General features: G+C 42.7%; 2 protein-coding genes across 4 annotated transcripts in view; one reads left to right on the top strand and one right to left on the bottom strand.

Moving 5' to 3' along the window:
* The window catches only part of kcnh8 (potassium voltage-gated channel, subfamily H (eag-related), member 8), a 53,931-nt gene extending 52,212 nt beyond the window's left edge, over positions 1-1,719 (bottom strand). The window contains exon 1 of the mRNA XM_013135493.4: positions 1,592-1,719. Coding sequence (XP_012990947.2) covers positions 1,592-1,667 — 76 coding nt within the window. The 5' untranslated portion in view covers positions 1,668-1,719. The remainder of the gene's footprint in view (positions 1-1,591) is intronic.
* Positions 1,720-8,151: 6,432 nt separating this feature from the next.
* On the top strand, positions 8,152-23,513 carry satb1a (SATB homeobox 1a). 3 transcript variants are annotated; one of them, XM_020049990.2, is made up of 13 exons: positions 8,152-8,280; positions 9,755-9,845; positions 10,150-10,430; positions 10,576-10,761; positions 11,659-11,785; positions 12,437-12,560; positions 13,937-14,048; positions 14,193-14,731; positions 17,209-17,418; positions 17,763-17,834; positions 18,020-18,175; positions 19,573-19,770; positions 20,705-23,512. In XM_020049990.2, the coding sequence occupies exons 3-13, from the start codon at positions 10,196-10,198 to the stop codon at positions 21,593-21,595; spliced, it is 2,850 nt and encodes a 949-aa protein (XP_019905549.2). In that variant the 5' UTR covers positions 8,152-8,280; positions 9,755-9,845; positions 10,150-10,195; the 3' UTR covers positions 21,596-23,512. The 3 variants fall into 3 exon arrangements, with proteins under 3 accessions (XP_019905549.2, XP_010891282.2, XP_034150780.1); XM_010892980.3 differs by having other exon boundaries at positions 8,152-8,285; XM_034294889.1 differs by lacking the exons at positions 8,152-8,280; positions 9,755-9,845 and having other exon boundaries at positions 10,379-10,448; positions 20,705-23,513.
* The last annotated feature ends 2,944 nt before the right edge of the window (positions 23,514-26,457 follow it).

Genomic DNA, 26,457 nt, shown 5'->3' with positions numbered 1-26,457 from the left:
TATTCGTTTAAATCTTTCCTATCCATTGCTGCATGGTTTTTCGCATTCAATCTCCTGGCAAATGTGTTTATGAAGTCTTGAATAAAGTAGTAGGCCTATGGACTATAGTTAGTCTGTGGTGACGTCACTGAGTTTAGAATCATCTATCAACTCACACGGCAGAATTAGAGCAGTGAAATACAGTATGTTCTAGAATGTAACAGCGTAGCCGTATCCAGGCCTGCCTGGTCCTGCCCATTACCGTAAAGAAAAGTGCGCCGCTACTGAAGATTAATCAAGAGTGCGTGTAAATATTTAGTTTTTTATGGTCCAATAATTATGCAAAATGAGCATTGCTGAGACACATTAAGTAATAAGAAGCATAGACACACAAGCTAAAACATATTAGGCATAATATCTGTGACCTGTTAAAGATTCTGAAACGGTTCCTCTTTTTCTCTGGAGGGAATCCTGCTTCGGGTCCCAGATCTGTTTGTGCTCTTGGCTATAATCTAATAGGCTATCATTGTCAAAACACATTTGAAATGGCATTACAATTCCATAAAGAGTTCGCAAAAGAGCAGAAACAGATTAGCAACCAGGCTAATACCCAGATGTAGAAAAAAAACAATTGCCTAATTTTGGAGTTAATGTAGCAGAACAAGTAACACTAAACTGCATTCTAAACTTCTAAAATGACCGACTTCTTATAAACATAGGACGGTTATATCACCACCCTGACTGCAAATGGATATCTTTTTCGGACTGTGGCAGAAAGGAAGAATAAGAAGAAAACTGTCCTTTAAAAGATGCCCGGGTGTGCCTCTGCCTTGGGAAGTAAACCCACCTGCTGTAATGGTGCCGCCGACCAATTAATTTTGATAGATGCAACTGCTACTGTCAGATCCGCGGGAGGAAAATCGCATTCACCGCGGGACTTGGCGGTCATAGAACGGAATTAATACATGTTCATTTCACGGAATGTGTTTGTCTGAATGTCGTCTGAAAAACTCATAACAATTTTTGTGTCAGGTCTAAGAACTATGAGTAACATCTGTCAGACATAGTGGCATATGTATTTATTTAACTAACCGAGTAGAATATTCTAGAGGTTTAGAATGTGTGTAAGCATTATTATCAAGTTAAGTATATGGTTTGAGTAGGCGCGCGTCGAAGGGAACCCCCGCGATAAATTGATTCGCTATCCGTGGTGCTGAACGTTGCTGTCCCCGGTAGCCATCTCATTCAAGTTATAAAGTAATGTTCTTAATGCGCTGACAAATTGAACAATAATTTTAACAGTAGCTTCTAGTCCACACCAAAGTAGCATACCCTACCTCACACATATGTAGCCTACCTCTTTTACATTCATAAGGGGAAAAAAACTTTCTAAAATGTATCCTTTCACTTACATTAACTTGACCACCTGCTAGGTTTGTGCTTTTGTTTCATTGGCTGTTTGTGGAGGAAGTATACATTACTCCTAAATTTGTCTTACTAATTGACTAGAATGCAAGTGCAATTAACGGGTGGGACGGATGTTACAACTGAGGCTATTGATTAAGGTCTAATTTAAGTATTAAAAAGGCTACTAGAAAGAAAACAAACTTACGTGTGCCGTCAAAACGTGTGGCTATAGTGTCCAGAAACGTGTTCTGCGGCGCAAGTAATCCTTTCATCACAGGCATTTTCCCTCAGTGTTGTCCAAGTCCCCATTAAAGTTACGGAGGGGAAGGTGTGAACCGACCGAATGTGTTAACACCATCCACCAGGAGATCATGGAGTCATCCGCGGTAGATCGGTGGAATCCAATTGCTATCGAGTGGAGTTTGTCAGATATATGCGCGCTCCCTGGTACCATGTGTGTATGTGTCTGTGCGTGTGTGTCTGTGTGTGTGTGACAAGTGGATGTGACGCCAGCAGGTGTAATTCAGGTAACAGCTACTCGGGGACGTCCGCGAGAAACCCAGACGGAACGGGCTTTCTGTCAGCAGTTTCATTATTATGTCGGTGGATTTTAATTATCATCATTTCTCACCGTGCGATGACAGAGGTGATCAATCCAATAGACTACAACACTTTGCGATCAAGCCAAGTATTTTTAACTTGCTCTTAAGGTAACTGCGTTGTAGCCATCTAGGCATCATGTTTCTCTTTTCAATAGTCTGCTTTTATAATAGTAGGTTCGGAAAGTATTCAGACCCTTTCAAATGCTCCACGTTGTGTTATGTTATTAACTTAAATGATTGCCAAAGCAAGAACACGTTTTTACAAAATTGATGCCAAATTATTTACAATGTTCAACTGAACATGAACATAAGCATTCAGAATATTTGTCCAGCCACATTGAGGTCAGTTGCATCTCATGTCTTTTGATCATCATTGCTAGGTCTGCACAAACGAATTGGAGTCCATCTGAGGCAAAGTTATTTGATTGGACATGATTTGTAAAGGCACAACCCTGGTAAATAAGTTCCCACACTTCACAGTGTATATCAGAGTGAACACCAAGCCATGAACTCCAAGGAACTCGCTTTATCTGGGGACGGTTTGAAAAACATTGCTGAAGCATTAAAAGTTTTCAGGACCACAGTGAACTCTATCATTGAAATGGAAGACGTTTGGAACAATCACAATTATTCTGTTCAGCCAAACTAAATAACCGGGCAAAAATGATCTTAGCCAAGAACCATGCCAGGTGAACCATAACAAATGATCCCAGGGAAACCTAACAGAAGCATGGATTCCTGCCATACCACGTCCATACACTCCCCTCTGGCAGAGGCGGTTATAGAGATTTGGGGGTCCAAGGCATAGACTGGTTGAGGCCCTTAAATATTGTATTTCTTTACCTTCTGAGCCGTACCGATAATGGTTGATTGGAAATGCCGCTTCCTAAGACACTTGTACTGCTGCCCCTTTCTGAAGAGAGTAAATAAACAAGCTGAAAAAATATTTAATTAAGGATATATGCTGCCATATCAGCAATGACTACAGTAAGTCATGTTGTTTAACTACAGTGAAGCACCTAGTCATTTTGTTTAACTACAGTGAATCACCTAGTCATGTTGTTTAACTACAGTAAAGCACCTAGTCATGTTGTTTAACTACAGTGAAGCACCTAATCATGTTGTTTAACTACAGTGAATCACCTAGTCATGTTGTTTAACTACAGTGAATCACCTAGTCATGTTGTTTAACTACAGTGAAGCACCTAGTCATGTTGCTTAAATACAGTGAAGCACCTAGTCATGTTGTTTAACTACAGTGAATCACATAATCATGTTGTTTAACTACAGTGAATCACCTAGTCATTTTGTATAAATACAGTGAAGCACCTAGTCATGTTGCTTAAATACAGTGAAGCACCTAGTCATGTTGCTTAAATACAGTGAAGCACCTAGTCATGTTGTTTAACTACAGTGAATCACCTAGTCATGTTGTTTAAATACAGTGAAGCACCTAGTCATGTTGCTTAAATACAGTGAAGCACCTAGTCATGTTGCTTAAATACAGTGAAGCACCTAGTCATGTTGTTTAACTACAGTGAATCACATAATCATGTTGTTTAACTACAGTGAAGCACCTAATCATGTTCTTTAACTACAGTGAATCACCTAGTCATGTTGTTTAACTTAAGTGAATCACCTAGTCATGTTGTTTAACTTAAGTGAATCACCTAGTCATATTGTTTAACTACAGTGAAGCACCTAGTCATGTTGTTCAGTGTAATGTTTCTAAATTATGATGAATGCATATACCTTGCTCTCTTGTAGATTTTTCTACCTCTTTAATGTCCTTTTCTGGTTGTGCTTATTACTTTCTCTCCCTCCCTCATTAATGTCCTGGTCCTGATTCTGATGCTTTCTCTCTCCCTCTTTAATGTCTGGTGGTGTCCATTTGTGATGATGGTGCATAGTGCTTTCTTCATGGCCTGTCAATGGCAAATCGTCTTCAGGAATTGCTGCAGCAGCTAAGCTATTCAATGAAGTAGTACCAGCCGCAGCCGCTAAACTAATACTACAATTGCTAACATTGATGGCAGAAGAAAAAAAATTGGTCTCATTTGGGAGGGTGGCAATAAAAATGTTGTTTTCCTCCTTCTTCTGTCTTTTTGCTGCACCACTAACATATAATTGTTTCATAATTGCCCAAGTTTCCTATCTTTCTCTCTTACTGTAGACTAACAGATTAAGCTACCTCACGTATTTTGCGCTGCCGGCTGAGAAACAATATGGGACAAACCATTTGAGTAAGATAGGGGGGATCGGCTTCGTCTCGCACATGAATAATGTAATGGAAGGCAGGATATAATTGGTTTACATATTTGGGAGAAACATAAATATGAAAAATAACATACTGTAGTATATTTAATATTTTTGTAAATTTCATTTAGAATTTTCACCAGGGCCCCAGTCATTCTGGGGCCCTAGGCAGCTGTTTACTTTGCCTAATGGTAGCTCTGCCTCTGCCCACCAGGCAAGTACACCACTGCAGCATTTTGTAATTTGGGTGAGTTATCCCTTTAATGGATCTTTTCTAAGGTGAAATATTTTAGCATATCATAAGATGATGCATCACAAGTCTTGCGACATAAGGAGCAGATAGATGTATGGGTAAATGTTTGACCAAGAACCAAATGGCCAATCTAATAGAGCTTCAGATTTTCTCTGCAGGGATGGGAGAACCTGTTAGAACAGTGTTTCTCAACCCTGCTCCTGAATGCCCCCCTACCCTGCATGTTTTAGATCACTCCCTGCCGTAACATACCTGATGTTCCTCATGAAGGACTGGATAATGAGCTGAAATCTGGTTTGACAGAGCAAGGAGAGATCTAAAACATTCAGGGCAGGGGGGCCAGGAGCAGTGTCGAGAAACACTGTGTTAGAAGAACAACCAACCCTACAGCACTCCATCAATCAGGACTTTTGGTAAAGTGGCTAAACAGAAGATGTTTAGTCACTTTAAATATGATGCTTGCATAAGTATTCATCACAGATGAAAGAAGTTGTCCTAATGAGAACTAAAAACACTCTGTTTAAGGATCATTGATCAGTCTGAAGGGCATTCTATAGTTGGAACTTAAGTTGGATGTGAATTAAAACATATCCAACTATTTTACAATGTGGAGGACATGTCAAACAACTCAACCATTTACACAGTATGAAACAATAGATGAAGAGGCACAGACTAAAGTTACCCTATTAAAACACACGCATAGACAGACAGGCACAGGAACAGTGATGAGTGATGAGTCTTTGGTTCCAATCAGCTGGCTCAAACATATAGGGCCTCGTTGATATGAAGGTGAATAAGGAATGAGGGAGCAAACAAATGTTGTAACATATAAGTCTGTTACAACAGTCCAGTCAAATTCTTCTGATATTGATTTGTCTCTCTCTCTCTTTCTCTCTCGCTCTCTCTTTCTTACTCTCATATATATATATATATATATGTGTGTGTGTGTGTGTGACAGCACCTGTCTGGCCACAAATGTAATTGTCAAGGCAATGGGAGAAGTTTAGCAGGACACTCTGCCGCCGCCTGGTGGTGACAGAGACGTGGTCGGTCACCCACAGCAGCTTAGTGCATTTAGTAACACAAGGTTGCCCCCTAGTGGTCGACACTGCTTTGTTTCGGCCACACAAAGCCTGACACAATCCACCAGACAGCCCACGTCTTTTATATCTTTTTTCCTTTTCCTCTCTGTGTGTAGCTCTCTCCCTTTCTCTCTGTCTCTCTCTCTCCCCCTCTCTCTCTCTCTCTCTCTCTCTCTCTTTCATACACACACAGTATCTGACTCACTCAAGCCTAAGGCCACTGTGCCAGCTCTGACAGTCGACTGATACTTCAATAAATGTCCATGGTAATTAAACCAAAATAGACAGCAAACACAAAGTATAGGCAACACTCTCATACTTACTCCTCCATTTCTTATACACTCCGCTTGGCACACAGCAAATTATTTAAAGATTGTCGTGTCAGGTAGATTTTGTGTATAATGTCCCAGATGCTGTTTATCACTAGCAGCACACTGATATCAAGAACAATGTATACCTGGTTATAAAGATAAAGGCTTAATTTGGACTGGGAATTGAATGAGCTATGAAGAGCCCCTCTCCCTTTGAATCTTCCTTCTAACATTGAAGGAATGTGTTGCATCGTGGGAGATGTAGTATGAAGTGTGCTTACGGTGCTGTCATCTCTAAGAACTGTAGGCTATGGACATGTCTTAGCCTGGGTAAAAATTTCTCCACTATACAAATACACATGAGGATTAGACTCCATACAATCTATTATGTTTTCCTGGAAGATTATTCCTACTGAGACACCACGAGCTTATTTTGGCTACAGAATATACACTGTATATTAGTTATGGCTTTCTTGCAGTGTATGGATCCCAAAATTGTCCTTGTTGGCATTTTAGTCACAGGGCTGTACCAGTGTTCCAGCATAGCCATGGTAACAGCGAGGTTCAGTATTCCTTCTGGTGCCATGCGGTGAGCGGGCATGGCTCTCCAGGGGCAGTGATGGGCACTTGACTTGCATATGCTGGCAGAGCCAGCCAAGAGCCATTACACAGTCTGAATATTTCTGTGTGTATGTGGCCAAAGACACGATGCATGTTGTTCAACCTTTGATACCAGCACAGAAATACACAGAAAACAAACACACAGACATACATACATTCATATAGCACATGCACAACAGATCCTCACGCCGGGTAATAACAACAGCTGTGGCATACAAACGTACTGGACAATCATCAGTGTCGGAATGGTGATCTGCAGAACCTTAGAACCTCGAGTTGCAGATCTGTGAATGTAATCTGCTGAGATCTTCAATAGTCACAGTAATCTGGAAGATCACTTTCACCTGGGGCCGTGACTGTCCCACCTAATACCTCATCTCTGGAAGTTAAGCTATTATAAGAGGACTCCCATCCACACCCATATATTAGGGGTGACACGATATAGTAGGAATAAGAAGAAAATCAAATACAGGTATTGTGATTTTTGAAGAGGATAATATATGTTTTGTTATGGGGAGAATCTTGCCTTTATATGACACCTAAGTACGACCAGCAACACCCCAAGTAAATGTTGTACTGTCCCTAAGGGATTGTTACCTGCATCTGGATATATGGTTTAATGTGTTTTCTAGATTGCGGACCTAATACAAAATTAACAGAAGTATTAGCATGGGGGATGATAGCAGGACATCCGTATGTGTGTGTGTGTTTGTTTGTTTGTCTGTGTGCTGTGTCAAAGTTCATAGTTTTTTTATTTTGAATTGTGGGCTCAAATAACATATTTAAAAAAAAATGTATTCCCAACAAAAATAAAATTTACATAATATAATAATATAAATAATACAACCACAACTACAACTTATTGTCTATAATTGAAGCTAACCTAATTTGGGGAAAGAAAGTAATGCGTCACATTTACAATAAGGAAACCGTTGGGATCAACAGCAGATTGAGAAACGCTAACTTGCTCTGTGACCGTGTAATAGTCTAAATGAGTATTTACCATCAGCCTCATTGACGAGGAATTTAAGCATATAAGTGATAAAAAATGACATAAATACATACACACACACATGCATGCACACACACAAACACACACCTCTGAGGCGCATGTCTTTCTTTAACTTAGTCACACTGAATTGAGTGTAACCAGGCTTGACTCACTCTGGCTATAGGGAGATAGATAATTCAGTTTGTCTAATTAACCAAGTGTAATGAGCACTCTCTCCTCCTCTCTCCTCTCTCTTTCTTTCTCCCTCTTCTTTTCCCTAGTGCACCTCCATCACTTTCCTCTACTCGTTTTGTCTTTCTATAAATTTCCTAACATCTCTAATTTTCCACGTAGCATTCCTATATGCTTTCATACCTTATTCATGTTAGATAGTCAAGTTGAAACTGTAGCTTGTCAATGAGTTCATTTTCCCTGCCTCACAGTTAGGGGGTGTATTTTATTCCACTGTGGGTAGAAAGATTCTGACCACATGTTGCCCATGTCTTTGCAGATACAGCCAAAATGTGCACTCGCATACAAACATACCCGCCCTCTTCCGCTCTCTCTCTCTCTTCTCGTTTTTCTTTCTCTCACTCCACCCATTTTGCAAGAATTAAAAGAAAACGTAACGATCCCTCCTCTACACCTTGAAATATACTTGAGGCGCACAGGTGTTCGTCACTCACCAGGTTCAGTAGGTTACCGGAATCTTTCACCCCTACATCATTGTATGGGACTTTTTTTCACAATGGATAACCAACGATTCAGCAGCTCTTAAGTAAGGTAATTATAATTCTCTCAAAATGGCTTATTTTATTATGCTTATTTTCGAAATTGTATTCAACAACTTTTTCCTAATATCTTATGTTTATTTTCTTGAAATGAAATTACTCTGTACTTTTCTTAATATAACCTCTACCATAATATTATGGCAATATAATTAGCATATAGGACCGGGGTAATTAAGTTATTGCGTTTATTGCAACTGTAAGGTAAAGTAAATATGTATACTTTTAACCCGATGACAAAATCAAGCTGCAATATTTTTTTCCCCCCACTACTTCAACAGCTATAACGCCAGGGGGGAGAGGAATGCAAATAGACTATAAATTGAAGATGATTGCTTGTATGGAGGTGTGGACGGGAATAATTTGAATAACACATACATAAGAAAAGTTGATAAGAGGACTGTCACATCCAGCGTTTTCTTTGAGAGTTATTATATAAAGGAGATAAAAACAAGCCAAGTATAGAACAGCACAAGGCACAAAATGATAAATAGCCTACATTTATGCGCGATTGTCACATTTAATACACTTACCGGACCATAGTGGTGAATTCATTATTACACCTTATGTTAATGCAGCTGCCTCCCTTCTTGGGAAATAAGTGCTTGCACGCGTGCGTGTTTCATCTTAATTTGAACTTGGACAATGTTCAAAAGAAATGACTAGTCAATAATCCATTATTTTTTGGCAGACAGACTATTCATCATCATGCAGTGTCTCTGGTAAAATTAATTATGTTGAAAGTAACATAGTCGAGACATTACGGTCCATTTCTGTGCCATAGTATTCTGTTCATATAATAATAAACACACACATGCACGCGCATGCACACACATTGTGAACCGGTGGAAACATCACATTCTCATACGGTTAGGCTTAATTAGGATTTCATAATAGTATATGATAAACGTGTAATATTTTCAAGTTCAAGTGTATTCTTAAACTCATATGAAAAAGATATGCAAGGCAAATTACACAATGAAACTCTTATTTGCAGGTCTCTGCTCAACAATGGGAGAAATAAAACAGTGAGGCAACGAGAGAGAGCGCGTGCGCATGTTAGTCTGCGCGTGTTTGTTGCAGCCAATAGCATAGCGTAACTGCAAAAGAGCGAGCGGCTTCACGTCGTTGAACGACACACGGTTGCCTTCAATGGACAAGCGCACAACTGTGCTCACCGTGTATTTTTCGCTTCACCAGTTTCAAAACAGAAACCCTGTAGCATACCAGCTGGTCTGTAGCCTAATTTCGTGAACAGTCTCTACTGTAGATTGCTTTGACAGAGATTCCGCTTACACCACCGATACAGATTCGGGTTTTTTCCCCATTGAAAGCGCGTAGCCAGCCAGAGATGATGGGGTATTTGCTACGCAGCTGATAAATAAGATATAGACGCAATTAGACAGATACATACTGTGGAGAAGAAAGTGATCTGATGTTCACTCACTGATACTGCGTTGACAGAAATCAAGAAGAGGAACTAGCCAGAGTATTTCTGGGGTAGCCTACTAACTACAGCATCTCGGAGTCTCACGAAACCGGCGCTGGATGTCAGGTTAGTTGATTGAAAATGATAAAACAATGTTTTTAGTGCATATAGCGGTACCTAAGGTCACCTGGAAGATGAGATGCTTATTTTAGAGGTTTTATTGTTGTTTTTTATATAAACTGTTAATCACTCTACAAAATTGGACAGCGGTAAAAATGACAATAACATTTGACTCAAACTTTTCCCTTATGACAGTAGCTTACGATTTTTTAGAGCAATTTCTTAAAAGCTGCTTTTTGTCTTGATAACCAAAAGTTAATGTTCGAAAAGGAAATCTATTACCTTACTCATTCAACACCCGTCCTTCCAGGCTTTTCTTAGCTGTAACATTAGTGTTGGGACCACTCCTATATGTTATGGACCTTCAGCAGTGTGAAGGGGACCAGGTGTCAGAGGGCTGTGACTCACCATGTAACGGGGACTCCCGGCCCCCACCTGCCAAACTGGCCCGCCTGGAGCTGAATGGCACTGGGGGCCACCTAGGGCCACAACACGGCCGGACTAGACAGGAGATCTCAGAAGCCAGAGCCCACACACTGGCACCTAAACCCACCACCCCCACATCACAACCCAAAAACTGGCAAAAGACAGGTAGGCTGAAATAATGAGGTAAGCAGCAAGGGAAAGAAGAAATTATAAAGGGATGGAGGAAGATGATCTTTATCTTTTCCTTTGCCCTCTGCTTCTCCCTGGATGCCGTGATGTGATTGGATGTTCTGTGTGTCCGTCATCCAAGGGACCCTGCTTCCTGTGCTGTGTGTGGTTGAGCACAGGGAGAACCCGGTAGCTGCAATGGAGGCTGACAACAGAGAGGAGCATGCTGAGTTTGTACTGGTCAGGAGAGACCTGCTGTTTAACCAGCTCATAGAGAGGGCTCTACTGTCTCTGGGTTACTCCCACACCTCTGCAGCACAGGCCAAAGGTGCACACCAACAAACACACTTCCTTTCTTCCTCCATTTTCATTATTCGTAACAATCTGTCTGTTGGTTTGTCTGTCTGTTTGTGTCTCTGTCTGTCTGTTAGGGATGTGCATTGGACATTACTTTATTATATAAGTAGTATTTTATTCCCTGAAATACATTTATTTATTTTTTCCACTACCGATACAACGTGGGCACTAATATATATCGCCCAGAAGAGTGTGTTGTTCTAATCGTTGGCTTAATGGCCACTTTGAGAAAAGAGCAAGCGTGGGTATGGAGGAAGAATTGCCGTACGCTCGCAAAACCTGGCTACAGAACTAGAAGCCAAAATCTATCAGCCCGTAACATTGAGTTTATTGGATGGAGAAGTCTAGATAAGCTAGTTAGCTAAGCTAGCCAGTTATAAGCTTTTTCCTTAACTCACTGTTTTCTGCACTCCCAACAGCCTTTAGATTCCACAGGCTGACTTTATATAGCGTTTTGTGGCCAAATCATTTTCGTAGGTAACAATGAATTCCAATAATATGTGACATCTTCCCTTGAATTCACTTTCATCCACATACTAATAGTCGACAACGCATATACTGACTAGACCACCACACCCGCAATGGACCTTTTGAGGGGCAAAAATATAATAAACACTGGAATACTGACTTAATTTCGGTTATTCGAATATTCAACTAACCGTGCCTATCCCTACTGTCTGTCTGTATTGCTGTCAGTGTCTGTCTGTCTGTCGGTGTCACTGTCTGTCTGTCGTTGTCTCTGTCAGTGTCTCTGTCCGTCTGTCCGTCTGTCTTTTCTTTCTCCGTCTGCGTCTCTGTATGCCTGCCTGTGTATCTGTGTGTCGGCCTCTCTATCTTCCTGTCTAACTGCCTGTCCATTGACTTTCAGGTCTGATCCAGGTGGGTCAGTGGAAACCCGTCCCGCTGTCATGTGTGACTGATTCTCCTGATGCCACAGTGTCTGACATGCTCCAGGACCTCTACCACGTCATCACCCTGAAGATCCAGCTGACCAGGTGCAACAGGAGAGCAGAACGCACACATCAAAACATCTGGCAACCAACCTGTGACAGGAAGCAAATAACCGGGAACAGTGTTCCTGTGCACTGGTTTATATCCTGTTATGTGGGGCACATGTAGAGTTTTGGGACACGTGCGAGGCTTGCTGAGCAAGAGGTTCTGGCGCTTTCACTAGTTAAAGATGCCGTACCTCTCTTGCCAAAGCCTAATCAGATCAAGATTTTTGGATCTGTGTTGCTGAGATTAGGTAGACTAGAGGAACTGCTCCTGATGCGCCATTGATCTGCTTCGAAGTGTGTCAGAAATGGTTTGCATTGACGTCGTGGTTGTTGTTGTATTCCTGGGTCGCAATTCCCTGTTCTGAAACACGGCAGATGTGTTAGTGTCGAGTGACCACCAGGACACAGACACACGTTGGGGCTAAACGCACGGTCAGCCAATGTGGAAATCTTCTCCACGGGGCCCCATAATTCCACACTGCATATTTATTATTTCCTGCTTTTCTTCTCCCCCTCTATCACCCCTGTGCTTTTGCCTAAACCCCTTCTCTGTGTCCCTTATCTTTCTGTCTAATCCCCCCCCCTCTCTCTCTTCTCCCTCCCTCTTCTAAACCCCCCCCCCCTCTCTTTAACCCTCTCCCTTCCTAGTTGTCCAAGGCTGGAGGACCTTCCTCCAGATCAGTGGACTCACTCTACGGTGAGAAATGCCTTGAAGGAACTGCTGAGAGACATGAACCAGAGCTCCCTGGCTAGAGAGTGCCCCCTGTCCCAGGTACACACACACACATTCTGTCACAAATATAAGGGACATGCGCGCAAACACACATTTTATGTTTTGCTCTCCTTGTGCAGACCTAAAACGTCATTTCCATTCAGCCTACCTTTGCAAACCTATAACCCAGACAACAAACCTCATGAACTCCGTTGTAAAGTTTAACCTCGATCTCACACCAAAAAAAATGCCTTTTTAGTCATAGGGACCAGGGAAATGTCCTCACAAGGTCAAAATATCCTTTTCCACCATCTTTGTAGAGATGATTTTTTCCCCCACCAGAATAACAAAACCTATACATACACATACTCTATAGAGATAGCTCAGACATATAAGCTTAGAGGGCATCGCAAGATAAGGGATCGATGAATATCATTAAAAGAATAGGCTGTCCTGGCAACTCTGATCTGCTACTGTCTATCCCTTTCTAGTTTCTCTCTCTCTTTATTACACACTCAGGTTTTAACTCATGGTATCCATGTTTAAACCCTATTCAGCGAAAACACTCACAAACAGAAAAACAGGAAAACAGATGGATGTATCTTGTGAATATTTACAACAATCAAAATATAGTTATTTACCCTCAGGGCAGAAACTACAGCCTCTGTCTAATCAACAGCCTCTGTCTAATCTCTCTATATAGTATCTCTCTGTCTCCCTTTATGTATATGTTAATAGCTGGTCCCATTCCTCTCTCTCTCTCTCTCCCTCTTTTTCTCCCTCTCTCTCTGCCTGTCTGTCTGTTGTTGAGAGGAGATCATAATAAATATGAAGAGATGAAAGATGTAAAGATGGTACAGGATTGTCTTTGGGGGGGAAACAGTGTGTGTGATCTGTTATTATTACCTTAGGCTTCTGATTCTTCAATGAAATATAACACCTAGTCAGCTGTGGTGGCACATACACACTCACTCATCCGTCTTTATTACGGACTTTACCTTGGGGTGTATTTTAATAACACAGATTTGAGTTCATTATTATCATGCATTCTGTATTCAGATGAGACACACCCAGAGGACAGAAATAGACTGTTAGGATGGAGACAGAAGGAAACGCAACGGTTATTTAAAACACAAACCATTGCTTCTTTGTCTCTTTTAATTCTGTTGTTGTGTATTTCTTTATTTTATTCTGTCGTCCACGTATTTCACAGCGACTCCAAATCACCAGAAGGACAACGTGCCCCCCCCCCCCCCCACACACACACACACACACACACACACACAAGCCCATGTATATAGCCAGTTCTCGATGCATTATTAGCAAATGTCTTATTCCTAGTTTGGCTCCATCTGATTATTGTGGATACATATTCATAATGGACTTCCTGGCAGCATTATGATTCCGTGTTTTTCTATTTATTCCCTTTCTCTCAGAGTATGATCTCATCCATTGTAAACAGCACCTACTATGCAAATGTGTCGGCCAGCAAGTGCCACGAGTTTGGCAGCTGGTACAAGCACTTCAAAAAGACCAAAGGCATCATGGGTAACACTGCAGTTTGCCTTAAATGGATATTTCACCTGTATTTATCTTTAAATCATTACTAATTATGTTGGTGCGTAGAATTAGTGGTTGACACTAACTCTGCTCCTTTTCCATCCCTTTCCACATCTCCCTTCCTCACTTTAGAGGTGGAAAGCTTCTCTGAGCAATCCCAACTGTTCTCCAGCCACCTGACCTTCACCCATCAACCAATCCCGGGCAGTACAGCCGAGCAGGCCAGTTCCTCGCCTCTCCCCTTCCCTCATGGGTGCGCAGCAGCCCACGTTTCTGGGCGTGGATGTCTGGCCCCAAGTCTTCGCCCCTCAGGGCTGGTGAATGCCCCTCTTAGCCCCAAGCTAATCACCTCTCAGCAGATGGCCATGTCCCAGTTCCTCAACCAACAGTATGCTGTTAGCCGTATGCTGGCCCAGCAGAGCATATCTGTCGCCGCCGCACCCCAGAAGTTCCTCAACCACCCCCCCGTGGGGAGGCCTCCCCCCTCCCTGGCCAAGGTGCCTGACCCCCAGACCCCGCCCGGCCCGCCAGGATCCGGGTCGAGCTCCCAGAGCCAGGCGTGTGGGCCGGCTGACATCACCGCCGACATCTACCTGTGGGTGAGAGAGGAACTGAAGAGAGCAGGCATCTCCCAGGCTGTGTTTGCCCGCGTGGCCTTCAACAGGACCCAGGTAGGGCAGGGACAGCCAGGCAGGCAGGGAGGGAGGAAGGAGGGGTGCTGGATCATATGGGTGAAACTGTGGTGATACCGTAGACTAGGGGTCAGGGGTCCATGGGGGGTTTATGGTGTGAAAACTCTGCTGGTGATTGGCTCTTGGCATGGCCTTTGCCGCAGTGTGTGCTTGTGTGTGTGTGTGTGTGTGTGTGTGTGTGTGTCTGTGCGCGCCAGCTCCTCTCTGCAGTAGGAACTCATGCCAGCGGTGGAGCAGCTGCTGTGCTAGCTAATCACACTCCCTCAGAGAGTCTTTACCTCTCCTATTCTCTCCATCCATCCATCTCTCTGTCCGTATCACACCATCTTTCACTCTTTTTAGATTTGGTACTCTGTTTCACCCTTTCCCTGGATCCATTAGGATTTGTCTCCGTGTGTGATGGCTCCATCCCTGGTGTTGCTGCTCTGTTTCCAACCTCTCCCCCTCTCCTTTGTCCTGCCTGCTCCTGCCATTAGAAGGCACTTACATGAATAGCTTGTAGACAGACCTGGGCCACTGTTATTATTGCCGTCATTATCGTCAGCATCACCACAGCTGTCATTAGACTCACCGACGGCTGCCAATAAAGTGCTGTTGCATTCCTCTGTCGCTGTGACAACAGGGCTCTGCCGCCGGATGAAAAGGGGTGGGGCAGAGGGTGGAGTTTCTCACCTGGGCAAGGTGCCTAGTGATGGTGGGTGGGTGGGGCTAAAGTTACGAAGTGAACATGTGACATTTTTGGGGAGGAAGGTCAGAGATGCGCTCTTTACGAGCCCCAGAAGGGTGACTGCTGTAAGAACTACCGGGTGGAGACAGACTCCTTCATAAGGGGCTAATCCGTTTAATAGCAGAGCTTTACAATGTGTCTGGAGTTGGCAGGCTCCGCGGTTCACTGTAGCGCTACCTGCGTGGGGGTGTGCCGTCTGGCTGACTGTCGGCGTAGAATTAGTAAACGGAATGGGTGCACTTTAGTAATTATATATGATCTCCATGGGTGTGAGTCTCAGGTCTACTGTAGTATAATGACCCCTAAGACCTGTTGTTCTGGTACACTTTCCATCGGGGGTCTGTTTGTAGGTGTTGATCGTTCATTTCCTTATCAGAAATGGTCGGTCTGAGCTGGCCTGTTGATGCCTAACCACCCTGAAGACTCTCCCATTCATTTCAATCAGGGGTGGTCCTCCACTGCCCAGAAACCCTCCCCCAGGGTGATAAAACCGATCACTGCTCGGGTCATAAAAGTTAGTAAGTAACATCCATTGTAACACCTATAAAACGACTGTATTGGCAATGCCCCTGTGTAGCCTCTCTCAGGGCTTGTGTGCGTGTCCTAATGTTCTCTTCTTCCTGATGCATGTTCTTTTTAGCTTACTGAAAAGCATTGTTTTGGTGTTATCATGGGTTACTGGGTGTTTCCATTTACAAGTCGTGCACCCTTTAGGAGAGGAGACATTCATTGTTCCTAGTTCTGTGGTGTCAGTCTGTATCATAGATCTAGTTCTGTGGTGTCAGTCTGTATCATAGATCTAGTTCTGTGGGGTCAGTCTGTATCATAGATCTAGTTCTCTGGGGTCAGTCTGTATCATAGATCTAGTTCTCTGGGGTCAGTCTGTATCATAGATCTAGTTCTGTGGGGTCAGTCTGTATCATAGATCTAGTTCTGTGGGGTCAGTCTGTATCATAGATCTAGTTCTGTGGTGTCAGTCTGTATCATAGATCTAGTTCTGTGGTGTCAGTCTGTATCATAGATCTAGTTCTGTGGTGTCAGTCTGTATCATAGATCTAGTTCTGTGGGGTCAGTCTGTATCATAGATCTAGTTCTGTGGGGTCAGTCTGTATCATAGATCTAGTTCTGTGGGGTCAGTCTGTATCATAGATCTAGTTCTGTGGGGTCAGTCTGTATCATAGATCTAGTTCTGTGGGGTCAGTCTGTATCATAGATCTAGTTCTGTGGGGTCAGTCTGTATCATAGATCTAGTTCTCTGGGGTCAGTCTGTATCATAGATCTAGTTCTCTGGGGTCAGTCTGTATCATAGATCTAGTTCTCTGGGGTCAGTCTGTATCATAGATCTAGTTCTCTGGGGTCAGTCTGTATCATAGATCTAGTTCCGTGGGGTCAGTCTGTATCATAGATCTAGTTCCGTGGGGTCAGTCTGTATCATAGATCTAGTTCCGTGGGGTCAGTCTGTATCATAGATCTAGTTCCGTGGGGTCAGTCTGTATCATAGATCTAGTTCTGTGGGATCAGTCTGTATCATAGATCTAGTTCTGTGGTGTCAGTCTGTATCATAGATCTAGTTCTGTGGTGTCAGTCTGTATCATAGATCTAGTTCTGTGGGGTCAGTCTGTATCATAGATCTAGTTCTGTGGGGTCAGTCTGTATCATAGATCTAGTTCTGTGGGGTCAGTCTGTATCATAGTGTGTTTATGTATGTGTGTGTGTGTGTGTGTGTCAGGGCCTGTTGTCTGAGATCCTGCGTAAGGAAGAGGATCCAAAGAATGCATCCCAGTCTCTTCTGGTTAACCTGCGGTCTATGCAGAGTTTCCTACAGCTTCCTGAAAGCGACCGTGACCGCATCTACCAGGAGGAGAGGGAGAGGAGTCTGACCGCATTGACCACACTCAGCCATTCACCCAACAACAATACCTCACCACGCCACACACAGGTCAGACCGTCTGTCTGTCTGTCTGTCTGTCTGTCTGTGTGTGTGTGTGTGTGTTCCTGTTTTACTATTTTAGTAAAATAAGGATAATCATGTGAAGTGAAGAATTTTTTTCAAATAAGCTATCAGGGTTAGGGTTGAATTTAGGCATAAAGGTTTATGAGTTAGAGTTAGGTTAAGCATAGGCATTAGATTAGGTTATTTTGATAAAAGTTAGTTTAAGGTTATGGAAAATGTATTTGTAACAATACTAAATTGCAGTTCCTCACTGGTAATAAAAATATAATGTGTATGAGTTGACATAGTCTTTCATGCCAGTCTATAGATATATTCCTCTAATGTTTCAGACCAGAAAGGAAGAGGGAAACTTTGCCATGGCTGAAGATTGGCACTCCCGGGTTTCCATAGGCAATCCTACAGTAAAAAACATTTTCTTTCTCTGTCTCTCTTTGTCCTTTTTCCTGTCTCTGTTGTCCGTCTTTGTCCCCTCCACCAAACAAATTTGAAATAATAATTGTAAATTAAAATTAAATCAATCCAGTTTTAGTAACCAGATAACTCCCACCCCATCTCTCCCACAAACTCCCTCGCTCTCTCCCTGCAGACGAAGCTGTCTCCAGCAGTAGTTGACAGAGGATTGAAAAGCGAGGGATGTGTTCTGAACATCAACAGTTCAATCTATGAGGAGATCACACAGGAGATGAAGAGGGCCAAGGTATCACAGGCCCTGTTCGCCAAGGTGGCAGCCTCCAAGAGCCAGGTGCACACACACACACACACACACACATTCATGTTAGATTTCCTGTGATTTGGAATCTGATGTGTTCACACAGCGTCACCAGTCAGATGAAGGCTCTGGTGGATTGGCCTCATTATCAACTGGCTAGCAGCTGCAGTCCATGGAAAGCTCTGATCACTGCCACCGTTATTGTTCTATAAACCACCAGTTTCCACACACACACTCGCACGCGCGCACAAACGCAGACACACACAAACACAAGACACTGGTGGTTTTATTGTGCTGGTTTTCAAAGCAGAACCGTAATCTCGTTATTGCCTTTTGTTTTGGGGATCATTTCCCTTCTCTGTGGAATGGAGGGATTTTCCATTTCTCTCTGCTTGTCCTTCTTGCTGTCTGCTATACCTCTGTCTGTCTTTCTCTCAGTTCAGTCTGTAAGCTTTTTCTGTCGGCTCTTACCTCTCTAATAAACACCCATCTTTCCCTTTGTCTCTCTCTCCATGTCCTGCTCTAGGGCCACTATAAAGGTCATGTAGAGGTCAATACCAGTTCCTGGACAGGTGTTACTCAACCTTGCTCTCTCCCTCTTTCCCTCTCTGCCTCCCCTCTCTCTCTCTCCCTGTGCCTCTCAAACTTCACCTTATATGGGCTCATTTACATGAAGATAAAGACAATATAACGCTAGAAAGACTTATCTTAGTTTGAATGTTCATTTCCATAGCATTTGAATTTAAACCGGCATGTTTGAGATGCACCACGCAGGATTGTGGCCTTCAATCGAGGGAAGCTTGAGCGATATGCGTGCACACTGCCAGGAACTTTATACAGTTACGACACAACTGTCTTCTCACTTTCAAACCTCCGGAGGGGCTCTATCAAAAATGGGGCGCACGCTGCTGTACCTCGGAAGGTGGCGTCTCGAGCTATCGGTATCTGCCAGTTTACACAACAAAATATTCTACCATCTTTGTCTTCTTTGATATGTCTTGGGAAAAATGTTGATAGGGCATACATATTCTATTTACGTTATCTCTCCCTCTGTCCCTCCATATTCTGTCATATCGCCAGCTCCACTGGTGTCAGGCTGTTTAGTATGCAGCACCATGTTGGACTTCTTTGTTCTATCTGTCTACCGCATCTGGATGTCTTTGTTTGCTAGTGCTGGGCTATGGCCAGGTGTGTGTGTGTGTGTGTGTGTGTGCGCGCTTGTTTCTGTAATTGGGTAGAGGACAGAAAATCTGGCACTGTGGCTGTTCTCCCTCTTTGGCTCTTTCTGTTAGCTAGCTCCTGTTGTACTAAAGGGTTCTGTTTGAGGTCTACAGTGAGTTGGAACTATGGTAGATGTAGTGTGTTTTATTCTGTGTGAATGGGTTCTGAAAATATTCATTTTCTGTGGGTTCTCTGACTGGGTTCTGCAGGGCTGGCTGTGCGAGCTGCTGCGCTGGAAGGAGGATCCGTCCCCAGAAAACCGGACACTGTGGGAGAACCTCTGTATGATCAGGCGGTTCCTTAGTCTGTCTCAGACGGAACGAGACAACATCTATGATCAGGAGAGCAACGGTCTGCATCATCACTGTCCTGACAGGCTCACACAGCTAATCAATGCCAACACACTGGTTAGTCAACGCTGGTGCCTACAGACGCGCGCGCGCACACACTTTTTTAGGATGACAGTTGATTTCAATTAAACGTTATATATTTTCCAACCCCTAACCTTAACCTTTACTACTAAAAGTCCTTTGTAACCCTAATCCTAATCTTAACCCCAAGACTAAAAAAAGTGATTTATGTACATGTGGATTAGCGCAATGTCATGATTAGTCAAGATTTGCCTTGGTTTACTTTACTCGTTTACTTTTACACATCTATTCGCAAGATTAGTAGCACACACACAATCATAAGTTCAAATATAGTATTTTTTGTAATATAGTATATTTTGTATTATGTAAATGTACACGCAATCTGAGATTCTGCATTCGCTGGAAAAAGAGCAAATTCAAAAATGTCCTTCAGTTTGTGAAAGCACTTCCATAATGGTGCATTAGGTGCCTTACAACTGCATGAAGCAGTTCAATTATTACAATAGTATTATCACTTCAAACTGACCTATTGCTAAAGTACATGGGAGGGAAATTTAAGACGGATCGCAATTTCAGCCAATCTCTGCACACTCAACCCCATAATATGTTTCATTGAGGGAGTTTGCCCAGGACTACAGAGATTTTGTTATATTTCGCAAACAATTCATTTGTAGCATACTGGAGGGACTGGTTAAGCCACTCACTAACAAAACGTTCAAATTTTTGCGACCAGTTGGACAAAATTATGACATTGCCATTGAAAATGTAATAATTGCCTCAGCCAAATTGATCATTTTTAACCCGCAGACATCATAAAAGATCTGTGGAATCCAAGAGCCTGATGCTATATGTACGTACGCACTCAAATTTGGAAGAGTTTTGCTGAGTAGTAGTGTTCACTTCTGGTTTCATGACTCCTCCTTCTCTGCCTCCCGTTGTTTCTAACTTCTCCTTTACCTGTCTCCACCAGCTCCAACGCCACCTCCCATTACCACAGCAGCACCACCAGCGACCCCTCACCCCTCTGTCCCAGCAACCCCAAGGGGGGCCTCGTCTGCCGCCGCGACAACCATCCACAGCATCGCCGGCCGAAACCGAGGGTGGGGGGCCTCTGAGGGCCTGGTGGGTGGGCAGTAAGGGGGACGGGACGGGAGAGGACCTCCCAGGCAGGAGCAGCGAGGGGAGTTGCTGCGAGGGCACGGTTAGGGGTGTGTGTTGTGATGACGTGAAGGGAGACAGCAGGCATGAGGATGAGGGGATCAGAGGTTTTCGGGTGTCCCGGGAGGCGCTGGGGATCCTGCAGAGCTTCATCCAAGACGTGGGGCTGAACCCCGACGAGGAAGCCGTACACACGCTGTCAGCCCAGCTTGGCCTGCCCAAACACGCCATCCTAAACTTCTTCCGCAGCTACACTCACAACCATAGACAGGACTACAGTGAGAGTCACCACAACCAACATCCCGGCCTGAACCACCTCCAGTATCCCAGCCAGAACCACCTCCAGTATCCTAGCCTGAACCACCTCCAGTATCCCAGCCAGAACCACTACCAGTATCACAGCCAACACCACAGGGACCCAGACCAGCTGTTGGTTACTGGAACAGGCCCAACCCAGCCTGAGAGAACTCCAGGGCAGAGGGAGGAGGAAGGCAGTGTTGGCTCTGCAGGTGTGTTGGAGGAAAAGAAGGAGAATCTGGAAGGGGAAGAGGAAATGGAAATGGAGAGGAAGAGGGAGGGCGGTGCCATTTTGAAAGATTTGGATGTAAGCGCTGAGACCAATGCCAGTTTCATACTAAAAGAGGAGGAGATACAGGACTCTAACCAATCACAGCCTGAGACCCTCCCACTGCATGATGAATAACCCCACCCATTAGTTTCCCTCTTGCGAATGAGATGGCTTCAATACGACAGACCTGAACTCTTTTCACAGTGCTACTCCAGAAACATTGTCTTTTACTGAGGAACTGTACGCAGTAGGGTATGGTATTATAAGTGCTTCCCTCGTTGGTAACGAAATGTTGAAATTAAAGACTCACTCTGGGATTATTGTGTAAGGAATTGTGTAGTTAAACATGTATGAAGAGATACAGTATTTTAACTGTTGAGGATTCCATTTTAAAGACATTACAACCAACAAATGCCTTCTAGTATGTAGCTCTAGCCATTGTTGCTAATGCTAGACTGTCCTCTCTGGATTTTGATGATGTTGAAATATGAATATTGATATTGATCAACTGGTTTGGCTGTATTTTTTACCCATTTTGTAGTGTTTTGTTTCTTTCTCTTTCAAAATTCTTGACACCTAAATGCTTTCCTAGGTCTTTCTATCTTAATGCCCTCTTTTAGGTGTCTCTAAACAATTCTAAAGTGTCTTAAAGTCTTTGTAGTCAACATACTTGAGGTACTTTGTATGCACTTCTTTCACTCGTACAATTGCCTAATTGTAGATGAAAAGGCTAAATATGCAAAGGGTGTGTGTCTTTTTGTGTGTGCGCATGTGTTAGTTTCTGCCTTATGTCATCCTTTGATTTACTCTAGCATCTTGACATTTGTGTGTTCATTCCATTGATGCATGAGTTACTTATTAAAAGTGGTTGTTTTAAAGAGAAATGCAATGGATGCAGAATGACATTTATGACATGCTCAAACCTGTGATTTACAATTTTCTTCATTACAAATATAAATACTTTATACACTATGAAATGTTTTTTGGGTGGTATTGTATAAATGGTATGTTAAATCTATCAGGTGTCTGTGCTGAACCTCAAAGTCAGCAAAGTTGAGTTTTCCCAGACAGACACTTTGATAAATATCTTGTTTCTAGCATGTTCACCACTAAATGGGGAAAAAAGGTTGCTAGTTGTTTTGATCATAAAGTATGTCAATATTGTAACATATGGACCTGTTTTGTTGACCTCTGCTCCTGTGTTTTATGGGTAAATATTCTTTCACACACAGCCTGGTAATGAATGGCATCTTACTTTCTGTAATTAATAGAAAAAGTTTTCCTTGCCATTCATCATAAAACAGACAGACACAAAGACTCTTCTAGTTGCTTATCAAACATATTTCAAAACGGAAAAAAATCCCCATGTATCTAAATTAGGACTGACCTATTGGATGAACTAGATCCAGCACGTTACTGATGAACTGACAAATCAGTGCTTGTTTATATGTAACGTGATGTTTAGTGGAATGTGTATAAACAAGACAGAAAAAATGAGAGGAAGGGGAGAAAAACAGTAGCATGTTACTGCTTAAACAGTAGCAAAAGTAATACCACACAGACATGTCGCCTACAGCACAGCAGGATTTTGGACGGAGAAACTGGATCAGATATTTCTGTGCTGTGGCGTCTTTGGTGAGATGAAGAGCCTCCGGGTTGTGAAGGTGTGTGGGTGCCCTTCAAACAGCTGCTGAGGGTCTGGTGTCTGAGTGCTTCACTGAAGAAACAGGACCACGTAGCACTACAAAACTAAAATACAAATGTGGCATACAAAAATATTACAAATTTTGGTTGTGTTACAGCAGATCTTTTGGTATGTTATGCTATGTCTGGTAACTTTTGCTGATATTTTTTTAACTTTTTTTAAACAATCTGGTTTACAAAGAGGCAATTAACTTCTGTGTTTGTGTTGTTGAGTTTGCTAAACTCAACTTTTATATATTTTTGGGTGGTATTGTATAAATGGTATCTTAAATCTATCAGGTGTCTTGCTAAACTCGACTTTCAGCACCAGTTTTCAAACTAGTAGTAACAAGCCAAAATTGTGTCCCATTTATTGTTGCGGTATTATATACGCCAAGGAAATATATACTACATTATATATTTCTTAATATGTTACAGTCTGCAATTTTTTAATTAGTTTTTACCCTAACCCAGTTGTTACATTTAATAAATTCCTGTTGCAAATTCTATTTTACAAATACAAATTCGTATGATATCTTGTAATTCATTATATTTTTGGCACTACAAACACATTGATCAATGTTTGTATGTGTGTGTTTTTGTGCATGTGTGTACTTGTGAAATGTTTTCACTTATGTGTTTCAGTGTGCATACTGTATTCTGGTGTCTGTATATGTTCAGGGATATTCACAACTCCAGTGAGATCTATTTCACTTTCTTCAGAAATGCAGGGGGTGGGACAACCACACAACTCAGTAGTAGTAGTAAGCACAACCTTAAGTAGCTATCAGCAATACATCCATGATGAGCCAAAATACTTCACAGGCTTCCTGCTTCTCACTGTATGAGTTTCTTAATTTCTTTAATGCAAATTGAATGATACGTTATAATATATTGTCATACTGCATGTTGTGCTTTTTTATGGTCTCTGAAATACAGCAGCTTAAATCCACAAATGAACAGTCTCATCTGTGGGATTAGCACATTATGCCCAGGAATGATATAACGTGCAAAACTACTGTCAGAGCTCATCAGCACCGTAACACATCCCCTAAACACAGGTCCTAACATAGTCCGTGAACACAAATCCTAAACACTGGCTCTTTAAATCCCGCTCCACACTTCACTGCAATACCAAATATCTGCATATGCATACAAGGTGATGTTGTTCAAGGCAAAGATTATTTAATCAACCGCATATATTCTCTTTTTGGATTATTTTTATAGTATTTTAATAAACCTTTCTCTCCTGGGAATGAGTTATTTTCAAAGATAATATCTCCCATTTTATGCAATGATGGGAGTTATGTGCAGAGAGACTAAAACCTAAGACAAACTGCCTCTAATTCCTTAATTTAAACTGTCCTGTACAAGAGCGAGAAGAAGAACACAGGCAAATGACAGTTAATAGATCAAATGACTTTCATTAGTCACACATTAGCATATAGTTTAGTTCATTTATATATATATATATATATATATATATATATATATATATAAATATAGATACAGTGGGGAAAACAAGTATTTGATACACTGCCGATTTGGCAAGTTTTTCCCACTTACAAAGCATGTCTGTAATTTTTATCATAGAAAATCACATTGTATGATTTTTAAGTAAATAATTTGCATTTTATCACATGACATAAATATTTGATACATCAGAAAAGCAGAACTTAATATTTGGTACAGAAACCTTTGTTTGCAATTACAGAGATCATATGTTTCCTGTAGTTCTTGACCAGGTTTGCACACATTGCAGCAGGGATTTTGGCCCACTCCTCCATACAGACCTTCTCCAGATCCTTCAGGTTTCGGGGCTGTCGCTGGGTAATACAGACTTTCAGCTCCCTCCAAAGATTTTCTATTGGGTTCAGGTTCCGGGGAGACTGGCTAGGCCACTCCAGGACCTTGAGATGCTTCTTACAGAGCCACTCCTTAGTTGCCCTGGCTGTGTGTTTCGAGTCGTTGTCATGTTGGAAGACCCAGCCATGACCCATCTTCAATGCTCTTACTGAGGGAAGGAGGTTGTTGACCAAGATCTCGCGATACATGGCCCCATCCATCCTCCCCTCAATACGGTGCAGTCGTCCTGGCCCCTTTGCAGAAAAGCATCCCCAAAGAATGATGTTTCCACCTCCATGCTTCACGGTTGGGATGGTGTTCTTGGGTTGTACTCATCCTTCTTCTTCCTCCAAACACGGCGAGTGGAGTTCAGACCAAAAAGCTAAATGTTTGTCTCATCAGACCACATGACCTTCTCCCATTCCTCCTCTGGATCATCCAGATGGTCATTGGCAAACTTCAGACGGCCCTGGATATGCACTGACTTGAGCAGGGGGAACTTGCGTGCGCTGCAGGATTTTAATCCATGACGGCGTAGTGTGTTACTAATGGTTTTCTTTGAGACTGTGGTCCCAGCTCTCTTCAGGTCATTGACCAGGTCCTGCCGTGTAGTTCTGGGCTGATCCCTCACCTTCCTCATGATCATTGATGCCCCACGAGGTAAGATCTTGCATGGAGCCCCAGAACGAGGGAGATTGACCGTCATCATTGCACCAACAGTTGTTGCCTTCTCACCAAGCTGCTTGCCTATTGTCCTGTAGCCCATCCCAGCCTTGTGCAGGTCTACTATTTCATCCCTGATGTCCTAACACAGCTCTCTGGTCTTGGCCATTGTGGAGAGGTTGGAGTCTGTTTGATTGAGTGTGTGGACAGATGTCTTTTATATAGGTAACGAGTTCAAACAGGTGCAGGTGCACTCCATTATAGACAGAATACCAGCTGACTGCTTCTTTCCGAAATAGTTCTTATACAGTTTGGAGTTGTGCTTTGGGTCGTTGTCCTGTTGTAGGAGGAAATTGGCTCCAACCAAACACCGTCCCCAGGGTATGGCATGGCATTGTAAAATGGAGCGGTAGCCTTCCCTCTTCCTTTTACCCTGTACAAATCTCCCTCCTTACCACCACCAAAGCACCCCCAGACCATCACATTGCCTCGACCATCAAGCACTTCTCCAGCATCTTTTCATTTGGTCTGCATATCACTAATGTTATTCTTTGTGATCCAAACACCTCAAGATTTGTCTATCCATAACAGTGTTTTCCTATTTTCCTCTGTCCAGTGTCTGTGTTCTTTTGTCCATCTTAATCCAGTTTTACTGCATCTCTAATTAGCACAACAGTTTTCGGCTGTGCTCACATAATTGCTAAAGGGTGTTCTAATGATCAGTTAGCCTTTTAATATGATAAACTTGGATTAGCAAACACAACGTGCCATTGGAACACAGGACTGATGGATGCTGATAATGGGCC

This window comes from Esox lucius, chromosome 10 (assembly GCF_011004845.1).
Source record: "Esox lucius isolate fEsoLuc1 chromosome 10, fEsoLuc1.pri, whole genome shotgun sequence".
NCBI lineage: Eukaryota > Metazoa > Chordata > Actinopteri > Esociformes > Esocidae > Esox > Esox lucius.
This window is presented reverse-complemented; position numbering and strand designations above follow the sequence as displayed.